Raw genomic sequence first — 19,287 nt, forward strand, 5'->3', positions numbered from 1 at the left:
GGATGAACAATAGCGGTCACACACACGTCAAATTTTCCTTCCACCTTCTCGCAATGACCCTCTAAAAAACTAATTATTTTAGGAACAATCCCCATTAGAGAACAATCCCCATTTTGATTACTTCCCCATGACTTTGCTGGCGCAAGCGGCAATTTAAATTGGCAATAAAACGAATTCTTAAAATTTACTAATCTAGTTTTCCCACAAAATTTGGAGCTACAAGGCTTAGCTTATAAAGCCCTATCTTGACAAGTAGCAACCAATTTTATTTCTCCCATTTCTTTTAACCCTCGCCACACAAAGTAAAGGATATTCAATTTATAAATATTTATTTACGCTTCACATTTTTGTACATTATTTTTATTTATTGAAATAAAGTGATTAAGTTGCGCTAATTTTGTTGCAATTTCGGCCGAGTGAGGTCGCTTTGATAAGGCTTCTTCAAGGTGTTTCAGACAGAACTCAATTTCGTCGTTTTGGTTCGCTTCATGATTCGAAATTAAGAGGTACAAAACATTGACACACTGAAAAATTAAGGCCAATATTAACCTAAACCGAAAAAAAACCGGACTCGCACACAACTGAGTCCAGTCTGGGAAATAGCAGCACACTTCCTCTGGTCCAAAACCAGATTAAAAAACAGGGGAATCCAATCTTGGAATAACTTACCATGTGATATAAAAAATATAGCTAACATTAATGAGTTTAAGAGAGATGTAAAACAGCATATTTTTAATGTTTAACAATTAATTTAACTAACGGACCCCTTTGTAAACCAGTTTCGACTGAACAGGGATATCCAATAAAGCTTTAATTATTATTATTATTATTATTATTAATTGCTTGGACTAGTTATTAAATTCGAGAAGTGGGGCTTACTGGTCCTCAGGACCAGTTTATTAATTGCAAATCTATAGGAGAACAAAGGCTGGGACCAGTCCGGGGACCAGATTATTAATTGCAAATCTATAGGAGAACAAAGGCTGGGACCAGTTTATTAATTGCAAATCTATAGGAGAACAAAGGCTGGGACCAGTTTATTAATTGCAAATCTATAGGAGAACAAAGGCTGGGACCAATCCGGGGACCAGTTTATTAAATATCCTTATTTCCCAGACTGCAACTGACTGATACCCGTTTTGCAGCATACTGATTAAAAAAACATACTTCTGAAATTGTCGTATCATCCAGAGTTTTAAGAGATATATCTCCAACTGCTTTAACGATTAATTGCCAGTTTTCGGGTTTTAAAGTGAACGAATTTGTTGTTTGAAGGAGATTGGATAACATCCAAAGAGATTCCTTCTTTATGTGATTGAAAGACGAAGTTAAAGCGGACATTAGAAAAGGGAAAAATATATCTTCGTCGTTCGTGAAATCTTCAGCTCCGCTAGAGATCGAAGCGGTAGACAAATTTCCCACGCAACGAATTACCGCCGTTGTGACCTGAAATTAGATAACTTCTTTACAGTCCCTTGAAGACTAAGACCATTAAACACAGATGTACTGGAAAAATTATAAGCTAAAACCCCCGGGTTCTTCTAATGGCATCGCCTGTCAGCAGCGCCCCTAGCGGGAGAGTCCCGAAATTTTTCAACTCATAAGCCTTATATTATGGCTGCTATGGTTTGAGTCGAAAAAGTTTCAATATTGGTCGTGAGGTGGCGCTAGAGGCGCTGCCCTAAATGAACTAAACGTGCCCTTAGCCTGGCTTGAGTCCCGAGACTTAATTCGACTCATAAGCCTTTATTATGTTATGGCTGCTATGGTTTGAGTCGAAAAAGTTTCAATATTGGTCGTGAGGTGGCGCTGGAGAGGCGCTGCCCTAAATGAACTAAACGTGCCCTTAGCCTGGCTTGAGTCCCGAGACTTAATTCGACTCATAAGCCTTTATTATGTTATGGCTGCTATGGTTTGAGTCGAAAAAGTTTCAATATTGGTCGTGAGGTGGCGCTGGAGAGGCGCTGCCCTAAATGAACTAAACGTGCCCTTAGCTTGGCTTGAGTCCCGAGACTTAATTCAACTCATAAGCCTTATATTATGGCTGCTATGGTTTGAGTCGAAAAAGTTTCAATATTGGTCGTGAGGTGGCGCTAGAGGCGCTGCCCTAAATGAACTAAACGTGCCCTTAGCCTGGCTTGAGTCCCGAGACTTAATTCGACTCATAAGCCTTTATTATGTTATGGCTGCTATGGTTTGAGTCGAAAAAGTTTCAATATTGGTCGTGAGGTGGCGCTGGAGAGGCGCTGCCCTAAATGAACTAAACGTGCCCTTAGCTTGGCTTGAGTCCCGAGACTTAATTCGACTCATAAGCCTTATATTATGGCTGCTATGGTTTGAGTCGAAAAAGTTTCAATATTGGTCGTGAGGTGGCGCTAGAGGCGCTGCCCTAAATGAACTAAACGTGCCCTTAGCCTGGCTTGAGTCCCGAGACTTAATTCGACTCATAAGCCTTTATTATGTTATGGCTGCTATGGTTTGAGTCGAAAAAGTTTCAATATTGGTCGTGAGGTGGCGCTGGAGAGGCGCTGCCCTAAATGAACTAAACGTGCCCTTAGCTTGGCTTGAGTCCCGAGACTTAATTCGACTCATAAGCCTTATATTATGGCTGCTATGGTTTGAGTCGAAAAAGTTTCAATATTGGTCGTGAGGTGGCGCTAGAGGCGCTGCCCTAAATGAACTAAACGTGCCCTTAGCCTGGCTTGAGTCCCGAGACTTAATTCGACTCATAAGCCTTTATTATGTTATGGCTGCTATGGTTTGAGTCGAAAAAGTTTCAATATTGGTCGTGAGGTGGCGCTGGAGAGGCGCTGCCCTAAATGAACTAAACGTGCCCTTAGCTTGGCTTGAGTCCCGAGACTTAATTCGACTCATAAGCCTTATATTATGGCTGCTATGGTTTGAGTCGAAAAAGTTTCAATATTGGTCGTGAGGTGGCGCTAGAGGCGCTGCCCTAAATGAACTAAACGTGCCCTTAGCCTGGCTTGAGTCCCGAGACTTAATTCGACTCATAAGCCTTTATTATGTTATGGCTGCTATGGTTTGAGTCGAAAAAGTTTCAATATTGGTCGTGAGGTGGCGCTGGAGAGGCGCTGCCCTAAATGAACTAAACGTGCCCTTAGCTTGGCTTGAGTCCCGAGACTTAATTCGACTCATAAGCCTTATATTATGGCTGCTATGGTTTGAGTCGAAAAAGTTTCAATATTGGTCGTGAGGTGGCGCTAGAGGCGCTGCCCTAAATGAACTAAACGTGCCCTTAGCCTGGCTTGAGTCCCGAGACTTAATTCGACTCATAAGCCTTTATTATGTTATGGCTGCTATGGTTTGAGTCGAAAAAGTTTCAATATTGGTCGTGAGGTGGCGCTGGAGAGGCGCTGCCCTAAATGAACTAAACGTGCCCTTAGCTTGGCTTGAGTCCCGAGACTTAATTCGACTCATAAGCCTTATATTATGGCTGCTATGGTTTGAGTCGAAAAAGTTTCAATATTGGTCGTGAGGTGGCGCTAGAGGCGCTGCCCTAAATGAACTAAACGTGCCCTTAGCCTGGCTTGAGTCCCGAGACTTAATTCGACTCATAAGCCTTTATTATGTTATGGCTGCTATGGTTTGAGTCGAAAAAGTTTCAATATTGGTCGTGAGGTGGCGCTGGAGAGGCGCTGCCCTAAATGAACTAAACGTGCCCTTAGCTTGGCTTGAGTCCCGAGACTTAATTCGACTCATAAGCCTTATATTATGGCTGCTATGGTTTGAGTCGAAAAAGTTTCAATATTGGTCGTGAGGTGGCGCTAGAGGCGCTGCCCTAAATGAACTAAACGTGCCCTTAGCCTGGCTTGAGTCCCGAGACTTAATTCGACTCATAAGCCTTTATTATGTTATGGCTGCTATGGTTTGAGTCGAAAAAGTTTCAATATTGGTCGTGAGGTGGCGCTGGAGAGGCGCTGCCCTAAATGAACTAAACGTGCCCTTAGCTTGGCTTGAGTCCCGAGACTTAATTCGACTCATAAGCCTTATATTATGGCTGCTATGGTTTGAGTCGAAAAAGTTTCAATATTGGTCGTGAGGTGGCGCTAGAGGCGCTGCCCTAAATGAACTAAACGTGCCCTTAGCCTGGCTTGAGTCCCGAGACTTAATTCGACTCATAAGCCTTTATTATGTTATGGCTGCTATGGTTTGAGTCGAAAAAGTTTCAATATTGGTCGTGAGGTGGCGCTGGAGAGGCGCTGCCCTAAATGAACTAAACGTGCCCTTAGCTTGGCTTGAGTCCCGAGACTTAATTCGACTCATAAGCCTTATATTATGGCTGCTATGGTTTGAGTCGAAAAAGTTTCAATATTGGTCGTGAGGTGGCGCTAGAGGCGCTGCCCTAAATGAACTAAACGTGCCCTTAGCCTGGCTTGAGTCCCGAGACTTAATTCGACTCATAAGCCTTTATTATGTTATGGCTGCTATGGTTTGAGTCGAAAAAGTTTCAATATTGGTCGTGAGGTGGCGCTGGAGAGGCGCTGCCCTAAATGAACTAAACGTGCCCTTAGCTTGGCTTGAGTCCCGAGACTTAATTCGACTCATAAGCCTTATATTATGGCTGCTATGGTTTGAGTCGAAAAAGTTTCAATATTGGTCGTGAGGTGGCGCTAGAGGCGCTGCCCTAAATGAACTAAACGTGCCCTTAGCTTGGCTTGAGTCCCGAGACTTAATTCGACCCATAAGCCTTATATTATGGCTGCTATGGTTTGAGTCGAAAAAGATTCAATATTGGTCGCGGTGTGGCGCTACCTTAAAAGAACCACGCCCCCCTATCTCCGCTCAAGTCCATCTGTGTTTAATGGTCTTAGGTGAAAGAAATAGAAATACTTATTAGACATTAGTCTAACGTACAAAAACGGAGTATTGTGATTCTTTCGTCTCACTCAGCACTTTTTTAAAAGTTTCACCAATAAGATTGGTTTTGTAGAATTCAGCTACTTCATCCACTCTTAAAAAATAATGTTTGGGTTTTAGCCAAGGCCCTAGGCCTACTACAACACGTGGCAAGTTCCACCTTACTTGGAAGTTAAATTAAACAGCAACGTTAGAAGTTGCGGAATGCAGGCAAGGGGTGATTTAGAGTAATCGATCAATAAGCGAGATACTTTATCAACAGCTCCAAGTTGGCATATATCCCTATAAAAATATTGTTACATACAAAGTACACTGTTGCAACCATAACTTCATGAGATATGTTCCTTCCATAAGTTTGTCACTGGTAACTTAGAAACTGGAGCTTGTCATGAAGTGAGTGACTGAGGTAGGTCATAGATTCAGGGTAAAGCGAAGGAGGCCTGGTGAGGCACTGTCAAAGGCTTAGTAATGCAGACCAAATAGGGCCTAGATGGAACTTGGTCCTGCAAAATTAACCACCGAGTGTAGGACTTCAATTCTCGCTTCCGTCGTTCTCGAACTAGTTATCTCGAGTTGTAAGTTTCTAACATTACGAAGTATAGGTAGTGTCATACTTATGGAAGGAACATATCTTATGAACTTATGCTCCAAGTATTACCTATTGTGTTTATCGCAGAATTTCGTATAGCAACTTAAGGCAAAAACGGTCGAATCTAATACATTGGGATCCGAGCTCTGAATAATTGAAAAATAGGACTTTACTTAGCCTTACAGTACTGTAAAAATATTTGAAATACGTCACAGCCACCACGTGACGCCAAGAAACCAAAGACTCAGTGTTAGGTGATATTATTAGTTAAAGACATTTGGTGGTATAGATTTGCCTAATTTTATCATAGATGGCGCTGTTTATAAGCAGATTCCCAAGCAATTTGAATTACACCCCATTGCGCGGATTGGTGGGATATGAAATTAGCGTCACGTGGTGCCTGTGATTCACCCACCGCCACTGCCTTCTTTAAAACACTTTAATACAATAATCTCACATCAAGGAGTTGCACGAGTGCCTCGAGAAGTCCCTGCTCTTTCAGATGCTTCCGGCAACTGTTGCAATCAGCAGCCATGTTTCCCAATGCCCAAGCGGAACAGTCCTGACGTCGAAATAATTGTTCAAGACAATTTTTGAAACCTAAGACCATTGAACACAGATGGACTGGAATTATAAGCTAAAACCCTGGGTTCTTCTAATAGAGTCCTGAAACTTAATTCGACTCATAAGCCTTAAGTTATGGCTATGGTTTGAGTCGAAAAAGTTTCAATATTGGTCGCGGCGTGGCGCTAGAGACGCTGCCCTAAGAACCACGCCCCCCTGTCTCCATTCCATTCCAGTTCATCTGTGTTTAATGGTCTTTGGTGATGAAACTGACTTGTAATTGTAGGTTGCTTCCTCGAAGAAACGTGATTAAGTAGGGGGCGCTCGCTTTCAACACCAGGAATGTACTTTTGTGTTTACCAGTAGTTAAATTAATCAGACATAAACAGGCTTCGATTGACAGAGATATATCGCCACTCGTCAAACATCCCACTAATTCCGTCAAACCAAATGGAATGCTGTTACAAAATATTAATACTTTTACCCCAATTAAGTTAATTAATTTAAAATTAAATTACGTTGATTCAATCGTTACCTAAGAAAAGTGGTTACAAAATCTTCCCCAAACGCGAAACTATTTCTTAATTGTTGTAAGACTTGCGCGGACTTTTTCTTTTTCAACTTTTCAGATAATTCTTTCACCTTAAATATTATATTATTATGTTATGTGATGACCTTTTAAACTTAACATCGGTGGACCGATTAAAAAAGGATACTAGGCCTATATTGGATTCTATCATTCACTGAGCACTCACTTCATTTACAGTATATTCTTTGTCTACTTGGCTTTCTTCAAGAAGTCCGCCTCTTTTGGTTTTCAAGTAAATCGTACGGTTTTGACACCGAAATCCTAAAATTCAAATAATGGCTATACAGAATTACAGATAGATATTGATCCAAGATGGCCGCCACCAACAAAATGGCGACCCTAGGACATAATGAAAATCCAAGATGGCCGCACCCATGACTTCATCACGAACTCAAACCAAAACCATCTCCTCAATACAAGACTGGTTATAAATAGTTACATACCCTGTGCTTCAGCACGAGATTTAATTCTCGCATCGGTGTTGCTCGACATTTTAAAAATCTTGGATGTATATTCCAACCTTAAAAAGACGCCGGTACTCCCCCGAAAGAAACCCGGCCCCCGGGAGACCGTGAGTCCGTGACGAGTCTCTGCAGAGACAGCATTACTAGCAGACGAATCATAACATAATTAATCGCTTCGCTTCTCCCGCCAAGGATTTTCAAAACTGGTCCAGTACTTTAATTAAATAGACTGGACATTGGTCACTTAAAAATGTTCATCTTGGAAGATTTTTAATTAATTAATAGCGTCTTTCTTTGAGGTGATCCGAGCGCTCCCGGAGCGCTCCGAAAAAAAAATCGTCTTTCAGTGAAAAAAAAAAACGATCTGCTCCGAGACGGAGGCGCGTCTTATAGCGTTTTTCTATGAGGTGATCCGAGCGCTCCCGGAGCGCTCCGAAAAAAAAGTCGTCTTTCATTGGTAAAAACCGAGTTGCTCCGAGACGGAGGCGCGTCTTACATTGGCCCAGTCGCTCCCTTCCGGATTGATCCCAACCTCTCCGACTCTAGAGACGGAGCGACCAAGATGGAGCGCCTGATGACGTCACAAAACCGCTCTGAAAACACTTTTGTCTTTCAATGGGAGCAACTAAATTTGGTCCTCCGAGCTAGAGCGATGACGTTACATGAAAATATAGAGCGATCCCAGAGCGCTCTCGGGCGACCACAAAGGAAAACACTATAAGTGGCCACATCTCCGCACGGACTCACGGTAGTGTTGATGCATAGCCCACTCGATCATGAGCCAATGTATACCACGGTTGCGGGTGCCAGGCAGGCGAGGCAGCCTGCCAGTGCATGGCCAACTTAGACTCTCAAGTCTCAACATGCTCGCTGCCGTGGATGTACCTTTTAATGGCGTTTTCCTTTGGGCAGATTTTTTACTGCCGGAGGCGCTGGAAAAACCTTTGCGTATTCCAATGGTTTAAGCTCAGTAGTGATGAGACGCGGTGCATGCTCCATTGGTTCAACGACAACAATTGAAATCCTGGAAAACTGAATTGAATTTCTGAAAACTGTCCAACTCCCTCACCTTTGTATAATAATAATTGAAATTGAACTTTATTGTGTATAAAAAAGTTCCGGGGCAGTTTATTATCGTATTTTTACATTGGTATGGAAAATTAAACAATTTAAAATTGTAATGATGAAAAACTAACATTCCCACACTTTTAATCTGTCAATAATAAGTTTTAATTAACGCGACGAAGCGTAGAATTTGTTAATATAAGGCGTCTCTGCGCTTATATAAAAAGTGTATTTATACGTGATGCGCGGAGGAAATAAAATGCGTTTGAATTAGCCTTATTCCTGATCAGCGCCACCTACCCATAGCGGCGACTTTGAGAACTACTGTAAGCGGCAAGCCAATCAGATGTCGCTAAAATCTGGTGACGTCACTGACTGGCACTCTCGGGTCTTACCAAAAATGACGTCACCAGATTTTAGCGACATCTGAATAAATTGGCTTGCTGATTACAGTAGTTTTCAAAGTCGCCGCTATGGGTAGGTGGCGCTGATCAGGAATAAGACCGCTAATTGAATTGAATATTAATTATTAATATTTTAACGTAACGAAAGAAACTAGACTCGTATTTTTGTGGCATTTAGAATTGTAACGCGCCACGACAAAGTTTTTAACCGCGTAATCCTTAAATGTTTTATTATTTAATATAACCCCGGTGATTCGAGTTTTTTTTTTTTTTTTAATTTCCTACGTTTAATGTTTTTTTCTAGTATTAAAAAGTAATTTTTCCCAAAATATTTTTTGTCACGCTTTTAATGGTTTTTTATAACATTCGTAAGTAATAAAAACACGCGGATTTTATTATATTCTTTCTTTTCCTTAAATATACCGTATTATTATGTAACGAAAGAAACTTTACTTAATTTGAGAATTTTTCCTTATTTTTTTGACATTTATCGCGACAACTTTTTGAATCGAGTTCTTATTTTTTGTGGCGTTTAGAATAAACTTATCGCAACGACGTTTCCTTAAAAATTTCCTTTATTCTAAAAACATAGTCAAAAGGAAACTAAATGACATTATTCAAAACATAGTCAAAAGGAAACTAAATGACATTGTTCAAAACATATGCAGACTCTTTGGTCAAAAGGAAACTAAAGCTAGCTAGCTAATTGGACCAAGTCATCTTGCGACTTATTGCCACTTATCTAACGCCTTTACAATGCATAGAGGGGTGGTGGCTAGCCCCTATGCCACAGCTAACCTACAGCGCCCCCTATACTAACTAATACCGTTAACCTCTGCAAGTTTTGATGGAAAGGAGAAGCCAACCGGGTTAGACCGTGGAGGAAAACTCCTTTTAACAAGCGGGGAGAGAACTTGCAAACTCTACGCAGAAGGATTTGTTCCCAGATTTTCACCCGGTGCCACAGTCCGGGGTCCCACCCGGGATCCTCTTGCTGCGAGGCGAAAGCGCTAACCGCTACGCCACCCCACCCTTTGACATTATTCAAAACATAGTCAAAAGGAAACTAAATGACATTATTCAAATTAACTTTAACCGCCTCGTAAAGGTAAGGTGGTTCTTTCATTCTTATGTAATAGCATCCAACATAATTCCCTGAATCTTCCAATTTTGTCAAAATAACGGAACCATGTTTGTTGGTTAACTGATTTTCATCGTTGACGTTATCCAAAGCGAACTCATTCTTCAGGTGATTAATTGGTTCTTCCCATTTTACACTCGAAGCGTCAGGATCTGGGCAATAAATCACTTCGTTCACTGGGAGAGACGTTAATGCAGCTTCGTTTTCCAATTTGACACAATTTAAGTGAAACTCTGAACTAACATTATCTGGTTCTTGCTTTACTTCCATGGAAGTTATGGTATTAACTTCGCACTTGGAAGGCGAAGTATTTAATGAAATTACTTGGTTAGTGTTGGAACCGATCACATGTTTTGAATTGGTACATTTAGACTTCCTCGCGTTTCCGGGTTCATCCGGATCTGATTCTGAATGAATTTCGACTTGTTTTGACTGGTCAGTTTCAATGAGAGAATCATCGTTTATATTTGTCATCCGTCCCTGTTTGTCGTCTGGTTTGAATTTTAATGGACGCGCGAAGTCTGCAACATTGTTTGATTGATCGCTATCGTTTTTCCGTCCTAACGAGACTGTTTTTTGAGACTTTCGTCCAATTCGAGATTTTAAGTTATGCAGTCTAGCAACGTGACTTCTTAGTTTATATTTCAATTTGGCTGCGAAATCACAAAACTTACACTTAAACGGACGTTCGTCACTGTGATACACGACGTGCGTCTTTAAATTCCCGCGAGTTCTGGCACGGTAATCGCAAACATTGCATTTGAATGGACGCTCGTCACTGTGCCTCAAGACGTGTGTCTTTAAATCCAAGCGTCTTTTGGCGCGATATTCGCAAATATTGCATTTGAATGGACGCTCGTCACTGTGCGTCAAGACGTGGTTCTTTAAATCCTCTCGTCTTCGGGCACGATAATCGCAAATATCGCATTTGAATGGACGCTGGTCACTGTGAGTTACGACGTGTATCTTTAAATTCGTGCGTGTTCGGGCACGATAATCGCAAATATCGCATTTGAATGGACGCTCGTCACTATGAGTTACGACGTGTATCTTTAAATCCCTGCGTGTTCGGGCACGGTAAACGCAAATATCGCATTTGAATGGACGCTCGTCACTGTGCGTCAAGACGTGGTTCTTTAAATTCCAGCGTGTTTGGGCACGGTAATCGCAAATATTGCATTTGAATGGACGCTCGTCACTGTGAGTTATGACGTGTATCTCTAAATGGCAACGTTTTCGGGCACGATAATCGCAAATATCGCATTTGAATGGACGCTCGTCACTGTGAGTTTCGACGTGTATCTTTAAATTCCCGCGTGTTCGGGTACGGTAATCGCAGATATTGCATTTGAATGGACGTTGGTTACTGTGCGTCAATACGTGTCTCTTTAAATACAAGCGTGTTTTGGCGCGATGCTCACAAATATCGCATTTGTACGGACGCTCGTCACTATGAGTTGCGACGTGCATCTTTAGATCAACTCGCCTTCGGGAACGATAATCACAAATATCACATTTGTACGGACGCTGGTCACTGTGAATTAATTTATGATTCTTGAAGACTGAGCGATAAGGAGGGGTCTAATTATTTAGTCAGTCAGAAAAGGCATGGCCAATATGACACTTCATAAGCCTTCGAGAATAAGATATAGTTTTAAAAATGAATATAACGTTTTTATACGCTTTACAACTTCCGATTAGATCCAACGTACTTTTTTTTTTTTTTTTTTTTTTCCTCCTTCGACCACTAGTACTTAGCCGTTAGGCTTTGAGCACCAGGAAGAGTGTGTAGGGAGGCGTCTGGATCGTCTCAGCGGGCACGATCGATGCCCAGCGAGACTAGCGCCGCACATGTGACGCGGACCGCGGTGACGTGGCCAGCGGTGGTTAGCGAGAGGAGTCCGTCAAGGGTGACCGGGCGGGCCAACGAACGGAGAAGGGAGCGGACCGGTTCGGTCGACGAATACGTATGCGGGCAGGCCAGCAGGAGGTGAGCAGCGTCAGCCGGAGTCCCGCAAGTGGGACAGAGAGCGTTTGCCACGAGGCCGAATCGGTGGAGCACCGCCGGAGTGGGGACGCGGTCACAGTGGAGGCGGGCAAGCAGGGTTTCCCCGTGTCGACCAAGGCATCCAACGTACTTTTCTCGGACCGCGTCTACAAAAAGGTTTTCACAACAGAACGTGGAGCGGACGAAAAAAGGGTTGAGACTTCAAGACAGCCATGGAAATAAGACAAGTTTATTGGTCAAAAAACCACTTTATTAATTACCCAGAGTAGTTTTTTTTATTCAAAAACAGAGGGTCACAAGTCCCGGGGACTTGTTTATTAATTGTAAACTTTCATAAATATTGAAAGGGCACCGGTTTATTAATTCGTGGATTTCGTCAAATTTCGACTCCTTTCTCATTGCAAGGAGTCTTATCCAATGAGATAGATAGAGTTACAATTCAAATCGGCTTACCGCGAAACACATTGCTTTTATTAAGCACGTTTATCAAAACATGACAGCGCCATCTGTGAGCCTCTAGCGGAACTAATTACAACTTTTGCTTGTTTATTTGCAATCAGAAACATCGTTATGATTTTTATTTCATCTATTTATTAGATTAAAAAGGACTAGAGTTTTTATTATTTAACTCGCGTATTTTATTTAACACGTTTAAAAACTATCTTGACAGCTTGTTACGCAGATTATAGCAGCAGACGGTAGTAAAAAAGTTCTTAGGGTGGCGCCACCCGTATTTGATAAAGATTCATGCTCGACAAAAGGTGTATCGCGAAACGTCGATCTCGAGATTTCACGTTAATATATATATTCTATCTCATTGGTCTTATCTTATTTCCTATATATCTCTAATCCTAGTCGTAGAGTCAGCAGTCAGCAGGCTGGGAAATAAGGATATTTTTTAAACTAGTCCTTTGGACCAGTGATCCCCTAGAGTCTGAAATAATTTACTGGTCTCCGGACTGGTCCCAGCCTTTGCTCTCCAATAGATTTGCAATTAATAAACTGGTCCCGAGGACCAGTAACCCCCACTTCTTGAATTAAAAAACTAGTCCAAGCAATTAATAAACTGGTTTTGGACCAGAGGAAGTGTGCTATTTCCCAGCCTGACTGTCAGCAGGGTGGTTTTGGAGAGCGTCTGCTTGCTTAGTCGGCATTTAACAATGGAGCAGCGGACTTTAATCTGACATTTCAAATACTATTTGGAAACGTAATTGAACATTACACCTTACACCAAATTACTTCATTAATACCACTAAATTTTTAAATTATTGTCGCGAAATTATGACCCGCTAGAACGATAGAGGACTTGATTAAGTCTAATTTTAACGTCTTTGGTAAGCCTCGACAAATTTCGTAAGTCTCAAACTATTTATTTGGCTTGTCTTGATAACTATGTAAGATCATGGAAACATTATGATTGGAGTATTTCACGGACACCCTAAAATTAAGTACGAAAGTGATAGACAATGCTGATTTAGTTTATGGGTCATACGAAAAACAATTATATCATAACTTGAAAACAAAGGACCTTCAGGCAAAATGTCATAGAATATTTCCAACCCAAAATCAACCAGAATCCACTGTGTATTGTTTGTCCTACCTAGAGATGTGAGTCGGTAATTTACCATCCATAATAAATTACCGGTAATTTACGAAATACCGCGTATATTACAGATTTATAACTTAAAAGAAAAGCTAGGCACATAACATTATAACTTAAAGGTAAAGTTGAGAGAACATAACGTAATTTAAAGGTAAAGTCAGAAAACATAACGTAATTTAAAGGTAAAGTTTAGCAAACATAACGTAATTTAAAGGTAAAGGTTAGCAAACATAACGTAATTTAAAGGTAAAGTTGAGAAAACATAACATTATTTAAAGGAAAAGTATAGTAAACATAACATTATTTAAAGGAAAAGTATAGTAAACATAACATTATAACTTAAAGGAAAAGCACAGGCAAACATACATTATAACTTAAAAGGAAAAGTGCAGAAAGCATAACAGTATAACTTAAAGAAAAATTTAGGAAAATAACTGTGTAACTTAAAGGAAAAGGGTAGAAAACATAACATTATAACTTAAAGGAAAAACACAGAAACAAAACATTATAACTTAAAGGAAAAGTCTACGAAAATAACTGTGTAACTTAAAGGAAAACGGCAGAAATATAACATTAACTTAAAGGAAAAGTACATAAACTCAACATTATAACTTAAAGGAAAAGTATAGGCAAACATACATTATAATTGAAAAGGAAAAGTTCAGAAAACATAGCATTATAACTTAAAAGAAAAGGGGGAAAACATAACATAACTTAAAGGAAAAGGGGGAAAAACATAACATAACTTAAAGGAAAAGGAGAAGCTAAAATAACGTTAAAACTTAAGGAAAAGTTCAGGTAACATTACATTATACCTTAAAGCAAATGTCGGCTCCTGTGGCACCGTTAACATTCTGGCAGGCTTATCTACTACACACAAATTATACCTTGCCAAAGGCAGGAGCCAATCAGAACTCGTCCATAAGGGCGGAGCTAAAACTAGCCTTTGCTAAGCTTATGAGGGCCAGTGAACTCTACCCCTTGATAATGGGAGCACCAAATACCCTCCATATCGTAAAAATCATTATGAAAACATGAGATAAGAGCAAACAAAACCCCTTCAGTGAAAACTGTGAGGGGTTGGACGGATAAGTGCTTTCAGAGAGAATTTATAATAGGGAGTGGAAGCTCTTGCCCTTGACAGTGCTAAACACAATGTAGCTCAAACATGTAGGCTGCGACGCTAAAACTGGCGAGGTAAATTTCCGGTCACATGACTCTCCTTTAATTTTAAAGTTTGCCTTCAATCACTGTTGGTTGTACAATTACCCAATAGGGGTTCGCGATTTCAACTGCGACTGGCGCCATTTGGAGTTATTTTAAGTCAGACGTTTCCCTTTCCCTAAAAAGGAAGTGTCCATCTCCTCTAGACCCTCCCGCAACATTCTAGACCCACCCAAGAGAGAGGGGCCACAAAAAATTATACCGGAAATATACCTTGCCAGTTTTGTTGATCACGTGATTTTTGAGCTACATAATATTCCTCAGTTTCTTCTCCCTATTATATATTCTCTCTGGTGTTTTTGATCTATCAAATGAGTCATGCAATGCTAAATATAGCTTGGAATTCAATACTCTTTCTTAAAACTTTAACCAAAAATTTAAAGGAAAATGATTTCAAGAAAAGGTTACAACTGCAACAAGTTCAAGTTGTTGGCGTTAGGCGTTCTTGCCTTACTTTTAATAACTGGTAAGAAAATTTCTAGTAATTGCGTAATTTAACTAGGAATTTACCCTCGGACATAGTTACGGGACTCTCCTTAAAGGGACTGACTGTAAAGAAGGCATCGGCGGGTGGGTAAAAATTATTTGAAATACGTCAGAGGCACGTGACCAAGGAGAGGCGTGGTTCAAATAAGCTTAGTTCGTTTTATTTCGAAAATTACCACTTCATGGAATTGGAACTGCAATCTCGTGAAAAACAAGGACTATGTGTCCAGTTCCACTCCATGAGGAGCCTTTGTATCTTGGCATCACGTGATGTCTGTGACGTATTTCAAATAATTTTTACCCACCCGCCGATGCTTTCTTTGTGGTCCCTTTAACTTCCACTCCTTTAGATTAGAGTAATATCATCCCTAGGTTAGTTTAGGTTAAAGCCGGCCCCTGATTGCTAACAGGTCATGTTTAAGGTTCTTGGGTCCCTAACTCTACTTTGAAGGCAGGAGCCATTCAGATAATTTGTTAAACCTCCGCTTAATTATGAAATTAAAATCTTATTTTAAATTCAAATACTGCTCGATTGTTTGTTTGTAATTAACATTATTTGTTAGGTTTATCAAGATACGCCTGGTGGGTGTCAACACCCAGTGATACGCCTAATTTTATAGGTCAAAATTCCTTGCAGACGTAAGTTCGTTCTCGAATAGTTTCTGCTTCTGATAGTTGTACCAACGTAATAGTAATATAAATGCTTTTATATCCATTTAGGAATGCATTAGAAGCGTCAAAACATAACGAAGTTAAACCTTCTAACGAAAATCACAAGATGAGTGAAGAATTGGAGAAAGAACTATGGGTCCTTCGTAATAAAATCTCCGCTTTGGAATCGGAGATTTTGAGATTGGGTGTTTCCAACGAACCAAAGATGTACCCTAAAGTCAAACAACTTAATTTTCAGGAGAAGAAAAGAATACTGGTTAGTTTATTTCAGGGGCTAATAAACCCCAGCGTAAGTAAATCCAGAAGTCCATTAAACACAGATGTACGGGGGAAAAGTATAAGCTAAAAGCCCCGGGTTCTTCTAACGGCATCGCCTGACAGCAGCGCCCCTAGTGGGAGAGTCCTGAAACGTAATTCGACTCATAAGCCTTTATTATGTTATGGCTATGGTTTGAGTCGAAAAAGTTTCAATATTGGTCGCGGCGTGGCGCTAGAGAGCCGCTGCCCTGAAAGAACCACGCCCCCTATCTCCATTCCAATCCGTCTGTTTAATGGTCTTAGGTTCTTCTAATGGCATCGCCTGTCGGCAGCGCCCCTAGTTGGAGAGTCCTGAAACTTAATTCGACTCATAAGCCTTTATTATGTAATGGCTATGGCTATGGTTTGAGTCGAAAATGTTTCAATATTGGCTGCTGTGTGGCGCTAGAGAGGCGCTGCCCTAAAAGAACCACGTGCCCTGTATCTCCATTCCAGTCCATCCGTGTTCAATGGTCTTAGGTTCTTCTAATGGCATCGCCTGTCGGCAGCGCCTGTAGTGGGAGAGTGCCGAAACTTAATTCGACTCATAAGCCTTTATTATGTTATGGCTATGGTTTGAGTGGAAAAAGATTCAATATTGGTCGCAACGTGGCGCTGCCCTGAAAGAACCACGCCCCCGTATCTCCATTCCTTTCCAATCCAACTGTGTTTAATGTTCTTAGGTGCAACATATTAACGAGATATTTATGTTAATTAGGTGACTGGTGGTGCCGGTTTCGTTGGTAGCCATTTAGTAGACGCTCTAATGAAGCAAGGTCACGAGGTGACTGCCATTGACAACTTCTTCACAGGAAGCAAATTTAACGTAGAACAATGGATTGGTCACAAAAATTTTGAAATCATCCGACACGATATTGTGAATCCGCTTTACATTGAAGGTAAAATCTTAATCTCCCTAAGCTAAGCTGATTCAATTGAGTTAATTAATACGCCTATCGCCTTTTTATACTTTTCAGTTGATTATATCTATCATTTGGCATCTCCCGCTAGTCCGCCTCATTATATGCAAAATCCGGTCAAAACCATAAAAACAAACACGCTCGGAACCATTAATATGCTAGGTAACTGATTTATAGTTGTTCCATTCAAAGACCATTAAACACAGATGGACTGAAATGGAGATAGGGGGCGTGGTTCTTTTAGGGCAGCGCCTCTCTAGCGCCACACAGCGGCCAATATTGAAACTTTTTCGACTCAAAGCATAGCCATAACATAAGGCTTATGAGTCGAATTAAGTTTCGGGACTCTCCCGCTAGGGGCGCTGTTAACAGGCGATGCCATTAGAAGAACGGGGACAGTTTTAGCTTATAATTTTTCCCGTACATCTGTGTTTAATGGTATTAGTTCCATTTCACCCGTATAGGTTTGGCTAGGAGAGTAGGCGCTCGCGTTTTGGTAGCCTCAACGTCGGAAGTGTATGGCGATCCGGAAGTTCATCCTCAGTCGGAGACTTATTGGGGTCATGTCAACCCAATTGGCCCTCGTTCGTGTTACGACGAAGGTAAACGAATCGCCGAGTCGTTGTGCTACGCCTACGAGAAGCAGGAGGGTGTTCAAGTCAGAGTGGCGCGGATTTTCAATACTTACGGACCCAGAATGCATCTCAATGATGGCCGCGTCGTCAGCAATTTTGTTATGCAAGCCATACAGAACAAACCTTTAACGGTAAGTGTTGTTCTATTTTATCCCTTCTTGATCTTCTCTAGGGGTAACCATCCTTAAAAAAAAAAAAATACCCAGTGTTCTTCGTTTAAAACATCCAGCCTCGGTCGGTTCATCCTTAGGCGAAATTACAGTTATCATTTTGCAAAATAAGTTTGCACATTTAAAATCTTCATAAATTTTGCTAGATCTATGGCAGTGGAAAGCAAACTCGGTCTTTTCAGTATGTCAGCGATCTTGTTGACGGACTGATCACTCTGATGAACAGTAATTACTCTAAACCCGTCAATCTGGGAAATCCGGATGAATATTCTATTCAAGAGTTTGCTAATGTTATTCACGATCTCGTTGGTAAAAGACAATTTTGACACAGTTTAAAAAAATTGTATTTAAAATCTTATATATTAACCACCAGGTGGAGCTAGTCAAATCGTATACACAAAACACGTCATCGATGACCCCCAAAGAAGGAGACCCGATATTACTGTTGCCAAAAAAATTCTTCAATGGAGACCAAAAGTATGTTATTGATAAGAGTTGTCAATTGACAAGGGGGTGGGGTGTTTGGAAATCATTGTACAAGTAGATGTTTGTCAGGGATTTGGAAAATGAGGGGATAAGTGAGGGATTTGGAAAATGAGGGGATAAGTCAGGGATTTGGAAAATGAGGGGATAAGTCAGGGATTTAGAGTTTCTTCCTAAAAAGTCAGGGATTTGGAAAATGGGGGTAAAAGGTCAGGGATTTAGAGTTTCTTCCTAAAAAGTCAGGGATTTGGAAAATGGGGGTAAAAGGTCAGGGATTTAAAGTTTCTTCCTAAAAAGTCAGGGATTTGGAAAATGGGGGTAAAAGGTCAGGGATTTAGAGTTTCTTCCTAAAAAGTCAGGGATTTCATTTGGTATATCAAACAATGCTTCGAGCCATGCTAAATATGGGCTGCAGGTGTGAACATGAAGTGGGCTCTGATAAACACGTGCTTAAAATGGTCAGGAATATTGGCTAAATATTTTTAGGGATAAGCTGGAAAAGTCAGGGATTATCAATATAAAAATTTCGCCCCAACCCTGGATATTGACGATAAATGCATCTTTTTTTCCTTAAGGTTTCCCTTCAAGAGGGTCTTCAGAAAACGGTGGAGTATTTCCGTAAAACTCTGATTCAAGAAGGAGTTGACGCGGGCTCCCTGACTCCTCCACTATTTCACAGTCGTCACAAGCCAAAAACATAAATTTAATCTTTACAAGTACCAAAGATAATTCTTAAATTAAGATCTGTATATACGGTTTTTTTCTTTTTGCTTTTATAAATAATAAACTATACAATATCGAGATTGTTTGGATGTCCAATTGAATTGTTCACAAGTTTAACACTTCCTATACTTCGTAATGCTACTGAGAGACTTACAGCTCGAGCTAATTCGAGAACAACAAGCCAAAATTGCAGACTACATGGTTAATTTTGCAGGACTTCCATGTAGTCCTATTTAGCCTGTACTAAGCCTTTGACAGCGCCTCACCAGGCGTTGCTTTACCCTGAATCTAAGACCTACCTCAATCACTTCATGACAAGCTCCAGTTTGTAACCGGTGACTTATGGCCAACATATCTGAATTGCAGACTAAA

The 19,287-nt window shown here is 40.8% G+C and overlaps 2 protein-coding genes across 3 annotated transcripts; one reads left to right on the top strand and one right to left on the bottom strand.

The window, feature by feature from the left end:
- Positions 1 to 312: 312 nt before the first annotated feature.
- LOC149647235 (uncharacterized) lies at positions 313 to 8,037 on the bottom strand. The gene is made up of 10 exons (XM_089850091.1): positions 7,064 to 8,037; positions 6,787 to 6,881; positions 6,567 to 6,673; positions 6,306 to 6,489; positions 5,925 to 6,029; positions 5,537 to 5,613; positions 5,044 to 5,160; positions 4,876 to 4,972; positions 1,168 to 1,446; positions 313 to 524 (listed from the first exon to the last, which is right to left on the bottom strand). The coding sequence occupies exons 1-10, from the start codon at positions 7,110 to 7,112 to the stop codon at positions 333 to 335; spliced, it is 1,302 nt and encodes a 433-aa protein (XP_089706217.1). The 5' UTR covers positions 7,113 to 8,037; the 3' UTR covers positions 313 to 332.
- Positions 8,038 to 12,625: 4,588 nt separating this feature from the next.
- Positions 12,626 to 18,995, top strand: Uxs (UDP-xylose synthase). Of its 2 annotated transcripts, none has more exons than XM_089850090.1 (10): positions 12,626 to 13,036; positions 14,913 to 14,995; positions 15,579 to 15,654; positions 15,736 to 15,943; positions 16,703 to 16,883; positions 16,962 to 17,066; positions 17,369 to 17,670; positions 17,856 to 18,018; positions 18,083 to 18,186; positions 18,768 to 18,995. In XM_089850090.1, the coding sequence occupies exons 2-10, from the start codon at positions 14,917 to 14,919 to the stop codon at positions 18,891 to 18,893; spliced, it is 1,344 nt and encodes a 447-aa protein (XP_089706216.1). In that variant the 5' UTR covers positions 12,626 to 13,036; positions 14,913 to 14,916; the 3' UTR covers positions 18,894 to 18,995. The 2 variants fall into 2 exon arrangements, with proteins under 2 accessions (XP_089706216.1, XP_089706215.1); XM_089850089.1 differs by having other exon boundaries at positions 12,627 to 13,055.
- Positions 18,996 to 19,287: the final 292 nt, after the last annotated feature.

Source organism: Phalangium opilio, unplaced genomic scaffold, assembly GCF_054372755.1.
Source record: "Phalangium opilio isolate 3A_F unplaced genomic scaffold, DU_Popi_V2 ptg000089l_1, whole genome shotgun sequence".
Lineage (NCBI taxonomy): Eukaryota > Metazoa > Arthropoda > Arachnida > Opiliones > Phalangiidae > Phalangium > Phalangium opilio.

Coding starts and splice junctions, on each gene's coding strand:
- LOC149647235 (XM_089850091.1), bottom strand. CDS start 7,112: ATGTCGAGCAACACCGATGCGAGAATTAAATCTCGTGCTGAAGCACAG. Junction 5,614..5,924: donor CACTCGTGCAACTCCTTGAT/GTGAGATTATTG, acceptor TCAATTATTCAG/AGCTCGGATCCCAATGTATT. Junction 525..1,167: donor ATGATACGACAATTTCAGAA/GTATGTTTTTTT, acceptor TTAATTTTTCAG/TGTGTCAATGTTTTGTACCT.
- Uxs (XM_089850090.1), top strand. CDS start 14,917: ATGATTTCAAGAAAAGGTTACAACTGCAACAAGTTCAAGTTGTTGGCG. Junction 15,944..16,702: donor AGGAGAAGAAAAGAATACTG/GTTAGTTTATTT, acceptor TATGTTAATTAG/GTGACTGGTGGTGCCGGTTT. Junction 17,671..17,855: donor TACAGAACAAACCTTTAACG/GTAAGTGTTGTT, acceptor AAATTTTGCTAG/ATCTATGGCAGTGGAAAGCA.